General features: G+C 32.1%; 2 protein-coding genes across 4 annotated transcripts; one reads left to right on the forward strand and one right to left on the reverse strand.

Moving 5' to 3' along the window:
- Positions 1-338: 338 nt before the first annotated feature.
- On the reverse strand, positions 339-4,727 carry LOC144547249 (uncharacterized). Of its 2 annotated transcripts, none has more exons than XM_078295837.1 (3): positions 4,543-4,727; positions 3,455-4,211; positions 339-978 (listed from the first exon to the last, which is right to left on the reverse strand). In XM_078295837.1, exons 2-3 carry the CDS (start codon positions 4,164-4,166, stop codon positions 632-634), a joined length of 1,059 nt encoding a protein of 352 aa, XP_078151963.1. In that variant the 5' UTR covers positions 4,167-4,211; positions 4,543-4,727; the 3' UTR covers positions 339-631. The 2 variants fall into 2 exon arrangements, with proteins under 2 accessions (XP_078151963.1, XP_078151962.1); XM_078295836.1 differs by having other exon boundaries at positions 4,563-4,720.
- Positions 4,728-9,299: 4,572 nt separating this feature from the next.
- Positions 9,300-12,243, forward strand: LOC144547250 (DnaJ (DUF3353)). Of its 2 annotated transcripts, none has more exons than XM_078295838.1 (5): positions 9,300-9,426; positions 9,776-9,947; positions 10,037-10,131; positions 10,645-11,089; positions 11,857-12,243. In XM_078295838.1, exons 2-5 carry the CDS (start codon positions 9,793-9,795, stop codon positions 12,008-12,010), a joined length of 849 nt encoding a protein of 282 aa, XP_078151964.1. In that variant the 5' UTR covers positions 9,300-9,426; positions 9,776-9,792; the 3' UTR covers positions 12,011-12,243. The 2 variants fall into 2 exon arrangements, with proteins under 2 accessions (XP_078151964.1, XP_078151965.1); XM_078295839.1 differs by lacking the exon at positions 9,300-9,426 and adding an exon at positions 9,537-9,560.
- The last annotated feature ends 7,127 nt before the right edge of the window (positions 12,244-19,370 follow it).

Genomic DNA, 19,370 nt, shown 5'->3' on the forward strand with positions numbered 1-19,370 from the left:
CAGTTATTTCAACTATTCCAAATAGTCTCTATTCTAAAATAGCCCTCTATTCTAACTATTCTCATTTCATCCAAACATACTATATAGACCACCAATATACACTTCACTTATTACCACAGCAGCATACAACACCGATGAGTTAATTCATTTAAGGCCCGAAAGAGGACCATGCCCCCACAAAGAACAGTACTATAGTTCAAATTTGTAGTAGTCGGGACCAAACCAGACCTACATCCGGAACTAGGTTAAGCGTAAACATTTTTGTCAATAAACTAATCAACCTATGCAGATATGATGACAAAAGTTCTCATCTAAAGGCAACATTAGAACCTGAAAACTTAAATAGCAACAATCTATAAACAAAAGCTAAGAAATTTTTTATCTCCATGTCATCAACTTTTTTTTTTGCAAATTTTACTCCTCAGCTAGCCTCTTTTGCCACCAAACGAAGCATAATTTACAAGAATCTACATCAGAACTATTCAATTCCAATAAAAAAAGAGAGGGGGAAGAGAGAACAGGTAAAAAGGGGTTATTGTACTAGGTTATTTGCCACATCATGTCCTCTCTATCAACTAACATGGTCAAATCTATAGGATTTACAGCTTCAATTTCCAGGTTACCAGACCCCTCAATCATGTTCTCTGCTTTCATTGACATCATGAACTTCTCTAGTAGTTTCGCCTGACAGTGATTTGCATTTATGAAGAACAGGTGCTTTGGCTACAATGGCCTTACCAGACATTATCTTCGCCTCTATAGCCTTTACGATAGAAATGGCCTGATTCGGTGGCACAACCCGCGCCCCACAAGCAATGGCAGTGGCATGAATAAGACTGGTTGGCTGAGGAATATTGCCTGGTGTTGGGACTGGTGCACCATTACTCTGTGCATCAGCAGGTGATGATCCAGGGTTAGCAGGTCTGGAGGATATTGGTATGGCCTTGATGGGAGTGGCTACGGCTTTGTGGGATCCACCTGGAAGATAACATTGATATTATGAAGTTAGAAATATAATACACAAAGAATAAACCCCCAGCCTACCCCATGAAAGAAAGGAATGAGTGAACAGAGCGAGAGAGAGAGAGAGAGTTCAAAGTAAACCCTATACTTCTCAGTATTTGCAAAAAAGCTCCTACAGCAGGAGAAAGTAACAGATTTACTCCTCACCATTAGCTAATATTATTAATACAAGGCAAAGTAGAACTTATTTATTATTCAAAAACAAAGATTTTAGTAATATTTAGAATTTAGAACATTTTCAAAAATGCCAAAATTGCCTCCAAATCATGGAGTTTACTAAATTTTGGCAAAAGCAGACAAATATAGTTTCTGCAACAACTGCCCAATTCCGCATGTTTTTCTGCCCGCAAAGCATGTTCCCCAGCAACCTTCCTCTCTTGCTGCTGCTACATTTGTCTCCCTGTACTCTTTCTCTAGCGTGACTTCCCCATGGAAGCCCTAACCAGCATTGTCCGGATGCCCCAGGTTCTCCCTATCTCTCTTACCAGCATTCTCTCATCCCCTAAATTTTCTTCAAGTTAAATGCAATCTATTATTTTTTTGTAATAATGCTATCTCTTATTATCTTTTCTGTTATGCAAGGAAAAGTCCTACCATATACAAGAATTAATGGATGGAATGCTTCTATCCATTATCTACTCTACTTTTCCTCACTGTAATTTAACCTGATTTACAGCTAGTGAAAGCAGCCTATTGCCAAAGACATTTGGTAGATAAAACTCATTCAATTGGAAATAATCAATAAGGTTTACAGCAAAACCTAGGAATCAATAACTAATCCAACTGGAGTACCTCTATTGGATATAACTCAACAGAAAACAATGAGTAATGGCAGCAAGTTATATATTTCAATTGTTTCTCAGAGAAAGTTGTTGACTTCAGAGATATAGTAATATCGCAAAATTGTTAGACATTTACTTAAATCATTAATGGCACATTTTCTGCTAAAATAGTTTGCTCAGTTGAAGTTTGATGTTACAGAAATTTTTAGTAATGATGCTAATTGGATGCCTATACCCTTGTGACTTCCATATTATATTGCTTTTGAAATAGTTGAATTCCTATTTCTAATTCAAACCTCCCTCAGTTTAAAGTTACATTTTGATATATCTTTCTTCTGAATAAATCAATGAAGATGACCCTACTTCATCAATTGCTCGATCAGTTGCCTTTTGTCAATGTTTTTATATTCTTTGCTTATATTTGGTATAAAAAAATTATAATTTATGATTTTTCTTAAGCGGAAAGGATGACTATAGCCAATAGATTTTTTTCAAACCACTCCATTCCTTCTTTTTCCGGATTTCCTTCTTTGGACAGACCTCCACTTGTTTTACTTCATTCTATTTTTCTGTACTTGCAAATGAAGGAAAGAATAATAATGACTAAGAAAAAAGAAATGAAAAAAAAGGGAACAGTTTCCCTCCTATAATACAAATCCACCTTCCACTGAAGATCACCACAAATTCCCTTTTGTGGGGAACTTTAGGACCTATAACTTGCATTCTGATTCGTTCAATTAAGTTGCTTTGTTATTGCTTAATAACCACAGTGGTATTCCGACTAGGAGGCCCAAATTGAACATAACTGTAGTTAAAGAGTATGGTGAGAAGATTTCAAGTATTATAGCAACAGAAACAAAAGGAATATCACTGCAATCAAAGATAAGTGCAATCAAGAAACGAAGAGTTAAATTATAAATATATACTATTGGTTAATTGCTTAGTTACGAAAACACTGATTGCGAAAGATAATTCCCAAAAGAAAATGCACCACTGTGTCCAAGTGTGGAAAAAAATTCTGCTGATAATTAAGGATCTCATTTGGAAATGTGACCTTGACTATTTAGAGAAAATATTTTCTGCTGATATACTATTGGTTGATTGTTTAGTTACGAAAACACTGATTGCGATAGGTAATTCCCAAAAGAAAATGCACCAGTGTGTCCAAGTGCGGGAAAATATTTTCTGCTCATAATTAAGGATCTCATTTGGGAATGTGACTTGATACTTTAGAGATAGTACATGCGGACCAAAATTTTATAACTTGTACTAAATCAACTGTGTTGTTTCTGTTACTTTACCATGTACAACTTCAATTCAACTACATGCATTGGTCCTTTGAATTCAGTGTATATTCAGTTAATTTCACTTACTAATTTTATAAAGCAATCCTACAAATGCAATAGTAGAAGAGACTAGTGTTTTATTTAAAGATTCATTAATGCATTATTCAAACGCCCACATAAATGACAAATGAAATTCAAGAGTCACTGGGAAATATACACATGACAGACAGAAAGCTGCTAGAGGACACCACCTTTTCAATTTTCCAGGGCTTTTAGACAAATGCTAAAACACCAGGAGCTTCCTTATAAATTTTTCTATTGTATAAATGAATGAGAATTGAAACGTGAAATTAATGATAGTACCTGAGGAAGCAGCTGGTGTTGACTCTGTACTAGAATGATCAGATGAACTTGAGTCACTTGAATCTTCCTTTTCAGCTGCATTATTTTTAGCCAGAGATACTTTATCTGATGCCTCTTTCAGTGCAGCAATGGCAACAATGGAAATTTCTTCCGTTACCGAGCCCTCTGCTACAAACTTCATAGCTTCTTCATGTAGCTTATTGTGAAGTACCTTTTTGTATTCCTCAGAAATACCATTCTTCTCCTTGGAATGGGGTGATAAGTCATGGTTATGTTCTCTCTCAAATTTGGTAATAATCCATTTTCCACTGTTGACCAGTCTAATTATGATCATGGCCGGGCATCCCACCCGACTGTTAACCCTAGGCCGCTTAGCCTTCCCTTCACTGTTTACATTAGACTTGCCCTCTTTAGAGCAAACTATGTGCCGAGAAATTATGGAGTTGTCGTGCCTAGACAGGCCATACCTGCTTATGCGAGCACGAAAGCCCATGCACTTTGCATAGTTAATGTAGAAGGTTTTTGCCAATTCTTCTGATTCGAACTCCATGCCTTCGAAAGGTTCTTGAATTGGGTCAGCTGCCCATGCTTGAGCTGGATTTGGGCTTGCAACTGGATCACAATTCTGGCTAGTCACACAATAAATTTGGGGTTTCGCCTCAATGTCCATCATTGATGGTGAAGGTACTTTTTTCTGATTCTCCCGCCTCATATTGGATTTTGGGTCAGCTTTAGATGGTGACTGGTTATTCAGTTTCTGAAAATTTTAGAGCTACTTATGTAAAAGAAAGAAAGAATCACAAATAAGAATATTAAGGATCTTCAAGCATTTTTGTATCCATGGTTATCTTACAGAAATGAACTTTTATTTACTGGAGCTATAAGTATAGTATTATTTACTGGTTGCTAGTAGAAATTTACTATACAAAGGACCAATAGCTACCACTAGAGGAGCAACAACCTACCAAAATAGGGATTGCAAGGCTTTGAGGTGATTTAAATTTTCAAAAAGAGTGCCACAGAAAAGAAGAAAAAATACACACACACACACACAAAATAATAAAAAAAAAACGTAGAAATTTAGTAACCTTTTTGTTAATGGAATTACCAATCCATGGGTAAATCTTCAGCGGCGAAGAGCTTAAAATCAGCCGTTCAAAGCAAAAATTTGGGAGAGCAGCTCCATTGGAAATTTAGGGATCTAATCTTACCAGGAAGAGGCGAAAACCATTTGAAGGAAGCAATCAAGTGGAGAGAGTGGATAATTGCTTAGTCGCGGTCCACTGACGCACCAAATATCTTAGGGGAAATTATAATTAAATACAGTAGGTCCTAGAGTTTGAATGTAAATGGCCTCATGCCGGGGTCTATGATCCGAGAGTAGACGGTGAAATTCCAGGGTTGAGAATGAGGGGGCACGAGGGTTATGAAACGGGCGAGAGAACGGACGGCTGAAGTTAAATCGAGGATCGTGGTTCGCTGCGTTAGTGAGATCTCAGACGTAGCATGACATGATTCTTTATTTATTTATTTATGACCTAATTATTTGCTCCCTGAATCGCTAGTAGTTACATTCTGATCCCCTCCCAACGGTTACAATCAGCCGTTTGATCCTCCTCGTGCCTCGAGCCGTCGAGCGGCACTTGTTCCTAGGAAATCGGACGGCTGAAACGAAATAAGAACGTTACGGCTTTCAAACCCGGTTCCGCTCCGACCCGGAACTTCTCGAAACTCAAAACTGTGCGGAGAAATTTACATTCATTTAACGGTCTAAAATCGAGTAGAACTAGGGTGTTCTGTAGCTCAACAAGGTGTTTGATAATTGGTGAGAGTAACTCTAAAATTTATTAAATTAATTTGAAATAATAAATTTAAACTGTTGAAACTAATTTAATTCATGAGTGATGAATTTGTATGTAAAATTTTTATAATTTTAAATTAATTTTGCATAAAGTCAAGTGATCAAAAAATATTTAAAAATTAAATGCACTAAAATTAATTTATAAACCTTCTAATTTTGACGGCCTAACTTTATACTAAAATCATTCGAAAACTTAAATTTTTTTAATGTAAATTCATCACCTGTGAAATAAATGAATTGGAACGGCTTTAATTTGTCATTTAAAACCGATATAATATATTTCAAAGTTAAGCTCATCAAACATCTCGGTGAACATACGAACACCCTAGTTAAAATCAATTCAGCAATATTGCGTTTGGGTGCCAAGGAATAGCATTGTTAGTTGGGTTAGCGACTATTCCTAGCATACTATTCTTGCTATTTCACGTTTGGGTGAAAAAAACGCTATTGTCAACACAAGGAATATCTCGAGTTAGCAGCTATTTTGTTATTCCATTGAAATGTTAAGTTAGCGGCTATTCCAAATTTAAAATTAGCATACTATTCTCACTAGCTTCACTCTCAATCCAAACGTACCATACAAAACAACACACACTCTATTGCATAGAGCAGATGGTCATGACATTAAATTCTCCTACGAGAGAATGTGGATTCGATTACTGCTTAAAGCACAAGAGGGGCATGCGAGTTTACCAACGAGTTGTAATCAATCAAAAAAAAAAAAACGAAACGACGCACACTCATCCAGTTTTGCTGATCAAAATTATGTATTATTCTCTATAAAATTCTAAAAACTCACAAATTTATTTAATTTATTGACTAATTATAATATTAAAATGCATTTTAAATTTATAAATTACTTATTTTATCTTTTATTAAAAAAAATTATGCAACATGTTTAAGAGAAAATATTTAGTCTTCTAATTGATCAGTTGTGGGAGCAAATGGTTCATATTCTTATTATTGCCGTACACGTAAGCAAATGCCAAAATGCTATTGTGGGTGCGCCATAAGTAGAGAAATGAATAATTTATTTTTGTAAACCAACTAGTTAGAAGACAGAATCACAAACTATATATTTTTATTTTAAAAAGGCTCATATTCATCCCCCCCCCCCCCCCCCCCCCCCCCTCCTCTAGGAGTCTTTGGGACCAACAATCAAGCAGTCAGGAAAAAAAATTAATAGCAAAAATTCTAAAATTTATATGTCAAAATAAAATCTAGATGTAATATATATTATTTTACTAGTATCGTGCCCGTGCGTTGCAACGGGAATATATTATAAGATTGAATATAATATGAAGAGATACACAAAATTAATAAATATAATTTTATTATTTTACAGAATAATATATTATAACTTTTACATAATAATTATTAAATATAAAATTATATATTATATCTTTTTATTTATACATATAATTATATAATTTCATTATTAGAAGTAGAGTGGGGCAATGGGATACATAGCGTGTATTGGTCCGCACTATGAACTGAAATTTTTTTTATTTTAATTGTAATAGTGGATATGAACCGTTCAACATGACCTTCATATAAATGTGTATTTGTAAACTAAATTTTATATATTTTTAGAAAATTTTACTATTCGTTTAGATGGGTAAAAAATCACTTAATCTGAAAATTATGGACCATCCAAAAATTCTAAAAATGTAAAATTTAGTTTACAAGTACATATTCATATAGAGACCATGTTGAACGATTCAGATCAATTGTTACAATTTTGAAAATAAAAATATCGGTCCGTAGTACGGACTAATCCATGCTATACATAGCACCATAGCCTCACTCTTTATATAGCTATTTAATTAGTAAATTATACAATATTTTTTACCACTTTATTTAATCAATAGTTTATATATTTTGAAATAATGGTTATAATTTTCCAAGTTCAAATGTACTTGAACCCCAATCATGCCTCACATTCTTAACTTTATTTTTAAAGTTCAAATAGCTGGTATGAATTGCTCAACATGTTCTCCATAATAAAATGGTCTTTGAGGTCTTATAATTTATTTACTAATTATTTTGATGAGTACAAAAATCATTGGTTTTGTACATATCTAAAAGTTAGTACTTGTTTTAAAATATACAATTTGATCTAAAAGCACATTTTAATTAAATGCCATGTTGAACAATTTAGATTAACTATTTAAAAATTAAGTGTATAATTAATATACGAAAATAATAATCAAGCATTTTCATCTTACTCTGAAAAAAAAAAGACTTCAATAGTTTCATGTTTTAATTCTCTTTAGCCATGTGAGTGTTTCGTTAAATCAAAGTCATAAGGTGAGAGAAAGAATACGATGAACGAATATATTCAGATAATGTGAAAAGATTATGTGTTGATTATATAGATATATGCCAAAATTATATTTTTATTGTTTCCTTCTTTATGTATCGTACACAAATTGAACTGTCAACTAAAAATGACAAACAATCATTTCTAAAAACTCTCTCACCTAAACACTACATGAGCCAAAACATTGCTGTTAAAATTCACACCCTCTATCAGACTATCAGCACAAGAATTTTTTTTTAATGTAAACATCAACATAATAATTCTGTTATTCATTTATTCACAAAGATACAGTAGATCTAAACAAAATTCGAAAATATATGATTGTTTCCATTTTCATTATCAAAAATATAGAGGAGGAGAAATTAAATGAAAGAAATGAAAAAAATAAGGAAATAATTTAATTGCATGAATCAAATATAGCTGTAAGAAGAAATAAGGAAATTTTAATTATGACAAACCATATAACAGTCTGTGTGGCGACTATGTTTTTAATTAAATTTAGACTTCTACACATAAAATAGATATATTTAATCAAAATAAGACAGATTATGTGATTGAAGGGCTAATATTCAATTCAAAAATTCATCTTTCAATCTTAGCCGTTGGCGGATCAGGACAACTATGTGCATAATATAAGAATAGAGATAGAGATATATGCACACATAAAATATTATCTATGTTTTAGTTGATTTTGTATGAATTAATAAGTTGAAATATCAAAACGTCCGTAATTTATCCATATCGATATACTTTTGCAAGCTCTTGATACTAATAAACAAAGTCAAAATATCATGTAATTCTACAAATTTTAAATTTTAACTTATTGTAATTCTAAAAATAAAGGCATTCTGAAAATATAAAAAATAAAAGCATTTGAGTCCTCCTATCGAGGTATATTATCAAACACACTTTATCATAAATTAATTTAAGTTTTTTGCCGTCAGATCCTGCATGATTTGAAGTTTATTTGTAATCAATTTTTATATAGTGTTTTAAATGTTTTATCAATCGAAGATAAAAAAAAATAAAAGGGAAAAAAATAACAAGTTTAAATGTATTAAAAATGACAAAAAAATATATTATATTTATAGAGTGAGTCTATGGTACTATGCATAGCACAGATTGGTCAATAATACATATTAAATATTTCAGTTTTTAAAATCCTAATAGTTAATTTGAACCATTTAACATGATTCTCATATAAATATGTACTTGCATGACAAATTTTATATTTCTTAGATTTTTTTTACTATTTTTTAAAATAGGTAAAAACTCACTTAATTTTAAAATTATGAACTATCCGAAAATAATGATTTTCTACTTATCTTAAAAAATAGTAAAAGAATTGTTAAAAATATTAAATTTGATCTGCAAGTACATATTTATATGCAAATCAAGTTGAGCGGTTCAAATCAACCGTTAAAATTTTAAAAATAAAAATATTAATCCGTATTATGCATAGTACCATAAACTCACTCATATTTATATTTACATCTCAGTACATAAATATATAATTATCTTTTGAACAGCATGCACCAACTAAAATCTTTTATTTTACAAAATATAAATTTGAAATTTTTATCTTTAAGCTAAAATCCATAGCCTAATTTAATAAAAATTAACAGCCTAACAACACTCTAAATACACGACCCATTTTCCTCATCAGCCTATTACTCAAACGCCTCAACCGTCCGATCCTGCCGACTCTCTCTTTCTCTTAAATCAACAACTCTTCACGCTATCCCCAAACAGTCTCGAACTTGAAGGAAGAATCGGCGTAACCATAAGGTGAGTCTCTTCCCAATTCAAGGGTTTTTCTTGACAGCTGGGTTTTGGAAAATCGCACGATAATCAATCGGATAATTTCCGAAACCATGGTAACAACGCAACAATGGAGTGACCATTGCTTGCTATAGTAGAAGGTCCGGGGCTGTTTGTGTGTGTGTGTGTGTGTGTGTGTGGGCGGGGGCGGGGGTGAGGTAGCATGCGACCCTGCTGACCCTGCTGACTACCTACTCGCTCTGTCTCTGTTTGAACTTACAAATTTTGCTAGATTACCGGTGTTCCCGTGTTATATCTAAATTACTGGTATGATTAGAGCTAATAGTAGTACATTTCTCTGAAACATATTATTTAGGTTTATACCATAAGAAGATGTCAATAAATGGCGTGACATGTCATCCACCAAAGATCCCAAATCCGTTTGTAGTGTCGCAGAAAGTATCAACCGCACATCGTCTGTTTATTTCTAATTTGAGTTTTGATAGGAGATCTGCGAGACCTTTGCAATTTGAACCTCTTAATAACAGGTAAATTTTTAAAAATAACACCTTTTCTATTTCCTTTATGCGATGGTTATCTATTTGATTTGAAACTAATTAATGGTTTAATAAAAAAGGAGATGGGGAAATGCTTCTGTTGACGGAGGAAGAATAGCAGAGAAGAGTAGGAGATATGTATCGGCTTCATTTGGTGATATGTCTCAGGATTACAGTAAGTCTCTCCTTATAGAGAACTTTGGTCCTATATTGAATTTGAAAAACAAGAAGATACATGGGCATCAACATTTGGGATTTGATAGGACCTTATAAATTACTTCCAGGATTTTTAAACACATTATGCCCGGCATTATCTTATAAAAGAACCTTAGTATTTTCTTGCAATTTTACAGCTAGCAACGGAAATGTTAGGGGATAAGCAGTCAACATTTGTTGGAATGTATCTTTACCATTACTGTATCTAATTGTGGATTATACTTGCAAGTATCTTCAACCATGTGAGTTTTTGCTGCCAAATACTGCCTGATACTAGAAATGTTTAGCGTTATTTTTTTTTTCAATAACCCTGGGATAATTTTTGAAAAAAAGGATAAGAACAATTGACTCTTATGGTTCCGAGTAATATTTTGTATGTGGAGTTTATTAGTCACATTAATGTCTGCAACCAAATTTCTGTAGGTCATTATTTTATAAAATTGTGCTAACAATTAGTAGCTAATATATTTAGGTATATTTCCTCGAATTAATGTCAAGGATCCATACAAACGACTGGGGATCAGCCGGGAGGCATCCCAAGAAGAAATCCAAGCCGCTAGAAATTATCTCATAAATAAATATGCTGGTCATAAACCAAGTGTTGATGCAATTGAATCGGCCCATGACAAGATCATCATGCAAGCCTTTTTTGAGAGAAAAAACCCTAAAATCAACCTCAATAAGAAGTTCAAAGAGGCTTCTGAATCTTGGGTTTTCAAGTTCATCTCTAGTCGATTTGAGACCCCATCTGAAAAGGTCATGTTGAAGAATGCCATAGCATTTGTTGCTCTTGGGGTATTGACTGTGTTATTTCCTTCGGAAGAGGGGCCCACTTTTCAGGTTGCAATTTCACTGGGTCTCACCATTTACTTCCTGTATCAACGGCTCAAGAGTCGGCTTTGGGCATTTCTTAATGGGTACGATCTCTCTTATGTTATTTATTCTTTTTTTTTTTAAGGGAGCTTAGGCCCTTAGCCCCTTGCACTATTAAGCAATTCCAAAATTCTTTACAAAGGATGTTGTGCTTTGTTGGAGTTTAGAAAAAGGTCACTGTATTCTCTATTTTCTGGTATCTACCATTTTACAAAAGAGGCCCTATGTTGGTTGAGCAATTTAAAAAAAGGCCTTTTAATATCTTTACTTTGGTTCTTGTGTAGGTTATCAGAAGATGGAATGATAAAACTAATTAGTCAAGATTTGTTACTAGGCCTGGATGAATAACAAATATGAAGTGTACTGTTACCATTAATTATTATTGCTGATCCTACAAGTACAAGTACAGAAGTGAAAAGTAGAATAAAAGTTACAATGCAATTATTCAGTTTCAATAAACAGGTTAATGAACTTCTTGTCAAATGCAATAATTATATCCAAAGGCACATAATAACTTGGTGAACAGTCTATTTGAAGCCTAAACCCTTTGATTTATGATCTCTTGTTAAATAATATTGTTTTTTTTTTTAAATTTTCTAAGTTCTGTTATAACATTTTTTGGGTACTTTACTATGGATAGAACAAACGGCGTTAAAAAGGATATATTTATATTTTTTAATTTCTCTCATGAGGTGGGATATTTCTTACAAATGATGAAGGGGTCTGGGATTCTGCAAGTTTTTAATTTTTGTTTTCATTCTTTGAATATGGAAAGATAATAATAAGTTAACAAATGGGAAACATTTGGCAGGGTGGCATCATTCTTTGCTGCATGGATGGTGGGTACATTCATAATGGTGTCATTACCACCTCTACCTTTCTTGCGAGGTGCAAGAAGCTTGGAAGTGAGCACTTCTCTCCTTTCATACATTTTTCTCTGGATTGCATCAACTTATTTGAAGTAGAACCTGAACAGATGAATGCCTCTCGCCCCGTTTTTGACTTCAGATCAAGAAATGTTCTATTAGTTGATAGTTCATATTTATGTGAGGCTTTAAGCTTTCTTTCCTATAGAGGTTGAAATGCTTGCGCATTTCCTCTTTCAGCTTTTAGTTCACTTTTTTTTCCTGTCTTAATCCAAAAACTGTTAGGAATTAATCTGGTGACAGTATTGAATAGTCAAATTTTCTGTGTTAAATAGTGCACTCTTGTTGTGTGCCTTGGATAACACCTTTTTATTTCAAGTTATTGTGTAGTTTAGGTGACGTCAAAAATGGATAACGGTTTTTCTTCTGATTTGTTTTTTTTTTAATATAATTATAGAATTCTTTTACTTAATCAAATCCTTATTATTTTTTATTTAATTGTTTTTTTTTTCAACAAAAAATAACACAGCATGTATTGTAATTATTTTCCTAACTTTTTGGTCGCATCAACTATAGTTTGTTATTCTATAACTCCCATTTTTTATTTTATTAAACCAGATCTTTTCTGTTAATTTTATATTTAAATTATAGACAAAAAATTATCTAACAAACCGATGGAGCAAAGAGCTGCGAACAAATCTTGTGAAAATTTCCCACCAACGTGCGGACTGCGGACCTTTATTCATGCATGAAAAAACAATTATTTAGTAAAAATTAAGAATTATTTTAGTTATTTAGTCAAAACAAAATATAATAACCAAACTTTTGGGTGTATAGTTCATCTACTAAAACGAATTCACATCTCCTCAATTAAATCGAACGGTCCAAAATTGGAATTTTAAACTTGACACGAATCTCAAAGCACAAATAATACTGCCCCCTCCATCATCCCAACAAACACCGGCTGATATTAAATCTGGGCCGTTCGTTTCAATTTTGTTGAGTCAGGTACCTGGGAGGATACGGATCCTACTAAAACGACCAGGAAATAGACAATTTTGTTCCTCTGCTGCCTTTTAAGAACAAAATTCTCCCAGTCCCTCGATACCTTTCTTTTCACACTCTTTTTTTTTTTTAAAAATATATATATATATAGAGTATGGCTAACGCGCTTCCTCTAGCATATGAGCTGAAATGCTTCCGGTGGAAAGTTGAAATTTCAAAATCCAAAAAGTCGATCTGAACCGTTCATCTTCTTCTCCATATTAATATCTACTTGGAGACCAAATTTTACATTTTTCTGAAATTTTTTACTATTTATTAAGCCACTTTGAAAATTGCTGATCCAACGGTGGCTTACCAAACAGTAAAAATCAGAAGCTACCGTTGGATCAGCGATTTTCAAAATGGCTTAATAAATAGTAAAAAATTTCAGAAAAATGTAAAATTTGGTCTCCAAGCAGATATTAATATGGAGAAGAAGATGAACGGTTCAGATCGACTTTTTGGATTTTGAAATTTCAACTTTCCACCGGAAGCATTTCGGCCCATATGCTAGAGGAAGCGCGTTAGCCGTACTCTATATATATATATATATATATCCAATGAAATTTTCTCCTAAAAAACGAAGATAACAGTCTTTCCAGCAAACACTAAAAAAAATAGATCAAAGAAGAAATTAGTAAAAAAAAAATGGATCATTTTCCAAAAAAAGAAAAAGAAAAAGAAGTTGTATGGTATACAAGGGGGAATATTCACAAAAGTGATCTCGGCATATTGTCTGCAAAACTAACATTAGAAATTATATTACAAGTAACTTTGTGAATTTATAGTAGCTCATACTAAACAGTACTAGTACTAAGTATGACTCCAAATACGAACAGCCTTGCTATTGAAGCTACTTGCTCATTGTAACATTCATAATTTAATTTTTCATAAAATGACATTAGTTCACTTCACTAATGATTACAATTTACATATTGGCTAGCAAAATATTGGGAGAAACTCTTTCCCTTTGGATGGCATCCAAATTGCATTATGTTGGGCAAGTAGTTGACAAATTGACATTTGACAAAATATAACTTCAAATTGTTAAGTCTTATTTTTATTTGATAATGTTAAAATTATTATTAACGTAGGTTCCCGTTGGAATGAAATAGGAGGACCCTCCTATTCTCCTTCCGAACCGTTTAAAATCGATCAAACGGCTTCAATTGCATCTGATTTATTTGTGCTTTGAGATTCGCGTCATGTTAAAAAGAAATTGAAGCCGTTTGATTGATGTTGAACGGTTCGGATTGGAAAATAGGAGGATCCTCCTTTTCTCAAGAAAATGAGCAGATTGGCTTCCGGTTCCCGTTAACCTTGTACAACTGGAATGACAGGATAAACCCGGCCCAAATTAATACGAGGCCTTTATTTTCAAAATAATTGCTCAACATTTGTATTCTTAACACAAAAGGAACTCTTTCATTAATTGGGTTTAGGGCTTTTATCTGATTTTTTGTTTGGATAATATCATGGAATATGCAAACAGTGAAATTTTTAATTTTAATAATCACTTCCCTATACAAAACTTAAACTAAATTACATAGCAAACAATTCATATATTATGAATATTTAGACAAGTGCCTTTTTTTTTTTTTTAAATAACAAACTTTAACAAATTTTAAAGCAGTAAATCATAAATATATTTAAGTATTACACTATCAACATCTAAGGATATTCAGATTATTTCATTTTTAAGAAGATTGAGCACTATGTAGTAAATTAGCTGTTAATGCGGTCATTTTCATAACTAAAAATTCAAATGCTACAAAAAAAAAAAATGAGTCTCCCATGATTTTATCCAAAATATTAATCCTCAAAACAGGTATTAATAAAACATAACATGAAATCTAGTCAACAAATGAAACAATTCAATTCGATTCAATTATAAGGAGCTACCTAATTAATTTAATAGTACAAGTTTCAGTGTGAAAAATATCCGAATTGCTAGCTAGAGCTGTTAATCTAACAATCTATTTTCCAAGCCATCAAGGACTTTGTGTTGTTGACTTGCTGCGTTTCTTTTTATCTTCATGCAATTTTTTAAGTATGTGATTGGCTTCATTAGATAAAGGAGGCTCTCTAGAGTCAAAAAGGGTTTGTTAATTAAATGTTTTGTTGGTCTGGTTCATGATTCTTGTACCTCAAGTACTACTATTATTTAATTATTGTACCTCATTTAGGAGTACATATTTGTAGAAATAATAATAATAATAATAGCACTTGCCACTTCTAATTTAGAGAAGTTATGCTTACTCAAATTGCAAAGATAACCCTTTACAACAACCATAAATTACACGTGAATTTTTAAGAGCAGAAGCTACACGATATTCTTTCTGTTCTTCAGGGGAAAAAAAAAAATTAAAAACAAGTGTACATGTCCTACATGCCAGCGAACTGCAACACGGCCACACTGACAGCAATCGCCACAGAAAAACTTTGGCAGCACAAAATACAACTTGCCTGTCTTTGCTTGAGCCAAAATCTGAGACATTGTCACGGGCACAAAATTTTATATGACTGTACCATATGCAAAAAGTTTGCTCGCTCGACTCACTCAATCACTGAATACTTTAATCATTTTAATCATTCATGTAGCAAATCAAAAGGCAGGTACGGGTCTATTATTTTCGTGTTTGGAAAGCAAAAAATATGGAATCGAATTTAAATAGTTAATTAAATTTAAATTTATTAACTAATTGAATATTTAATAAAAAAAAATATTTTAACTTATATTTTTCAATGCTTTGATTTGTAATTTATGATGTTCTAATTTATAATTTTAATTACCAATTAAAATTCAACAAATTTATTTCAATTTTAATTCTAAATTTAATCCGAATTACAAATTAAATATCTCGAGGAAGGCAAAAAAAAATTTAGAAGAGGTAAAGTCAGTCAGGACCGATAGATCTCTACTAAAATTCAAAATTCGAAAAGACAGTTGCTCCCTTGGCAACATATCAGTTCGCCCCTGTCAAAAAACATTTTGGTTCGTATTTGATTCCCTAACTTATTATATATATATATATATATATAGAGCTAGGCTACGGTGAGTTGTGAAGTAAAGCAACTATTTTACTTCACGCTCATATTTTGTGATTTTAAAGTTCAAAATGTCGATCTGAACCGTTCATCTTGTTCTTCATATTGAAATGTGCTTGGAGACCAAATTTTAAATTTTTTGGAATTTTTTTACTATTTATTAAGCAATTTTGAAAGTCGCTGATCTGATGGTCCAGAAAATTTTACTGTTTTTTACTGTTCACAGCAAAACAGCAATTTTCAAAAATGCTTAATAAATAGTAAAAAAAATTCCAAAAAATGTAAAATTTTGTCTCCAAGCACATTTCAATATGGATTAAACATCTAACGGTTCGGATCGGTCATTTGGACTTTCAAAATAAAAATACGGCGTGAAGTAGAAACACGTTTTACTTCGCAACTCACCGTAGCCCACCTCATATATATATATATATATGAGTTAGGCTGGGGTGCTATGGATAGCATAGTGGCCTCTATGCTACGGCTCAATATTCGAGTTTTTAAAATCCAAACGGTCGATCTGAACCGTTCATCTTATTCTCCATATTAATATCTGCTTGGAGACCAAATTTTACATTTTTATGAATTTTTTTACTATTTATTAAGTATTTTACAAAATTGTTGATCCAACGGTGGCTGCACAAAACAGTAAAACCGTTGGATTAGCGATTTTCAAAGTGGCTTAATAAATAGTAAAAAAATTCAGAAAATTATAAAATTTGGTCTCCAAGCAGATATTAATATGGAGAATAAGATGAACGGTTCGGATCGACCTTTTGGATTTTGAAAACTCGAATATTGAGCCGTAGCATAGAGGCCACTATGCTATCCATAGCACCCCAGCCTAACTCTATATATATATATATATATGAGATAGGCTAATATCAAAACGTTTGCACCAAACCCTCCCGTGCAACCAAGTGGTTCTCCGATTTGCAAAGTCCAAACGACCGATCCGAACCGTTAGATGTTTAATCCATATTGAAATGTGCTTGGAGACCAAATTTTACATTTTTTGGAATTTTTTTGCTATTTATTAAGATGGTTTGAAAATCGATGTTTTTATTAAAATTCTGCACCACTGGAAAACAGCGATTTCAAACCATCTTAATAAATAGCAAAAAAATTCCAAAAAATGTAAAATTTGGTCTCCAAGCACATTTCAATATGGATTAAACATCTAACGGTTCGGATCGGTCGTTTGGACTTTGAAAATCGGAAAATGACTTGGTTGCACGAGAGGGGTTGGTGCAAACGTTTTGATATTAGCCTATCTCTCTCTCTCTATATATATATATATATATTTTTTTTTTTTGGATTGGAAACTCGGCGATTAATGAAAAAGGAGGGGATTGCATTGATGTGTCATGGAGGCATAAAAAAAATAGTGACGCTATGTTATTATACATAGTGAATATTAATATGTATTATGAATATATATTTTTATTTTTAAAGTTCAAATTTTTCTATGAAAATATGCTTGGAAATTAAATTTTACATTTTTTTTAGAAATTTTCTACTAATTGATTAAATAAGTACAAAATCACGTGATCTAAAGATTCTAGACCATTCAAAAATAATGATTTTCTGCCTATCTATAAAAATAGTAGAAGTTTTTTAACAATATAAAATTTAATCTCTAAGTATATTTTTCATATGAAAGATTATGAAAGATAATAATGAACGGTTCAGATCTGACGTTGTTAGACTATATATCCATAGTAGGAACTAAAATGCAATATGAATAGTAGCGTAGCCTCCTCCCACTAAAACTAAATTTGTTTGTTTGTTTATGAATTATCATGATGATAATAGATTTGTCGGTGAGGTGTTACCACTTACCAGCAATCCAGCATGTGTCCACCTCTGGCTCTGGAGAGTGGAGAGATACCTCTTTCTCTTTCTCTTTGCAAGACAACAAGGCTATGAAAGGAATAATTATGGTTTTATTTCGAATTGGTGCTTGATCCACGTGCAACTTTTCCTCTCAACAGAGCAATTTCACCAATTGGGGCTTGGTTTCCTTTCAATCGAGGGAAACAACAAACAAGACAAGTTTGCCACTAGTCAATTTTGATTCTCGACCAATTTTTGATAATCACATCCAATCCGACTTAAAAATAGTTAAATGATCGCTTTCAGTATTAGATGAAATATTAAAGATTAACTTATTATTTGAACAAAATTTAAAGACTAGTTTAGTTTAGTGCGATTAAATTTTTAAAATCAAATTTAGTTTTAATTTGTATTTTCACAAAATGAAAAAGAAAGTATTCATGTAAACCAACGTTCGGAAACTCCAAACTCTTAGAAAAGGGTAGATTTGGGATTTGGCGTATTTTTTTTATATTACTTGAAATAAGTTTTGGCATTTTCCATTTTCAAACAAAATACATGATACAGTCCATTATCTTTTCTGTTTACCTTTTTTTTACCTCGTTATTTAATTATGAATGATATTTGTCTATCTATGTCAGCTAAACAATGTAAGTGTCAACCGTTATTTATTAAACAAAAAATCCTTATAAGAATAGGTTTGTAATATTTTAGTTTGGTGTTAACAGTTACATGAACAGTCAATCTAAATCATAAATATGATATTCATACCAAAATATACTTGCATATCAAATTTTATATTTTTTTTCTTTAGAGTGTTTTTACTATTTTTTATATAAATAGAAAATCGCTGCTTTTGAATGGTTTAGATTTTTCAAATTAAGTGACTTTCTACCAATCTAAAAAATAGTAAAAAAATATTCTAAAAAAATATAAAATTTGATTTACAAGTACATTTCCACGTAAAGGTCATTTTGAACGACTCAGATCAACTGTTTGACCTACAACGTGAACCGTTGTGTAATATGCAATATTACCATATATAACCTCACTCTTCTTAATTTATAGATAGAAAATTATTAGTAACAGATAATTGATGAAAAAGGATCGGATAACAAAGATGGTGCGCCTCTAATGTATGACAGTATGAGCAATAATTTTCAAATGTATATAATGATTTTTCCACTAGCTAGAAGCCTAAAATTGAGAGTCGACATTTGTCCAACTTTTGATGAGTGGTGGTGGTGGGGTCCTTCTTAATTGACGCATTTGACTTTGTTAGGTTTGTAATAATAATAATAATATCTCCTAATTGCAGATATATAACTGTTTTTATGAAACCATTCCTCGGAACTCGGATGTGTTGTATGAAAATTTTCTTAAATTTTAGCATTTACACTCACTTGTTTTGTTTTTTTATTTTTTTATTTTTAAATAGTGGTATTTATCATCGATTTCATTGAAATAAAAAATCATAGCATATTTGACCTAATATCTAAAATTGATACCAAAATCAAATATGACAAGTTTT

The sequence above is a fragment of the Carex rostrata genome, chromosome 31 (genome assembly GCF_964058835.1).
Source record: "Carex rostrata chromosome 31, lpCarRost1.2, whole genome shotgun sequence".
Lineage (NCBI taxonomy): Eukaryota > Viridiplantae > Streptophyta > Magnoliopsida > Poales > Cyperaceae > Carex > Carex rostrata.

Coding starts and splice junctions, on each gene's coding strand:
- LOC144547250 (XM_078295838.1), top strand. CDS start 9,793: ATGTCAATAAATGGCGTGACATGTCATCCACCAAAGATCCCAAATCCG. Junction 9,948..10,036: donor TTTGAACCTCTTAATAACAG/GTAAATTTTTAA, acceptor TTAATAAAAAAG/GAGATGGGGAAATGCTTCTG. Junction 10,132..10,644: donor TGATATGTCTCAGGATTACA/GTAAGTCTCTCC, acceptor TAATATATTTAG/GTATATTTCCTCGAATTAAT.
- LOC144547249 (XM_078295837.1), bottom strand. CDS start 4,166: ATGAGGCGGGAGAATCAGAAAAAAGTACCTTCACCATCAATGATGGAC. Junction 979..3,454: donor AACACCAGCTGCTTCCTCAG/GTACTATCATTA, acceptor GTTATCTTCCAG/GTGGATCCCACAAAGCCGTA.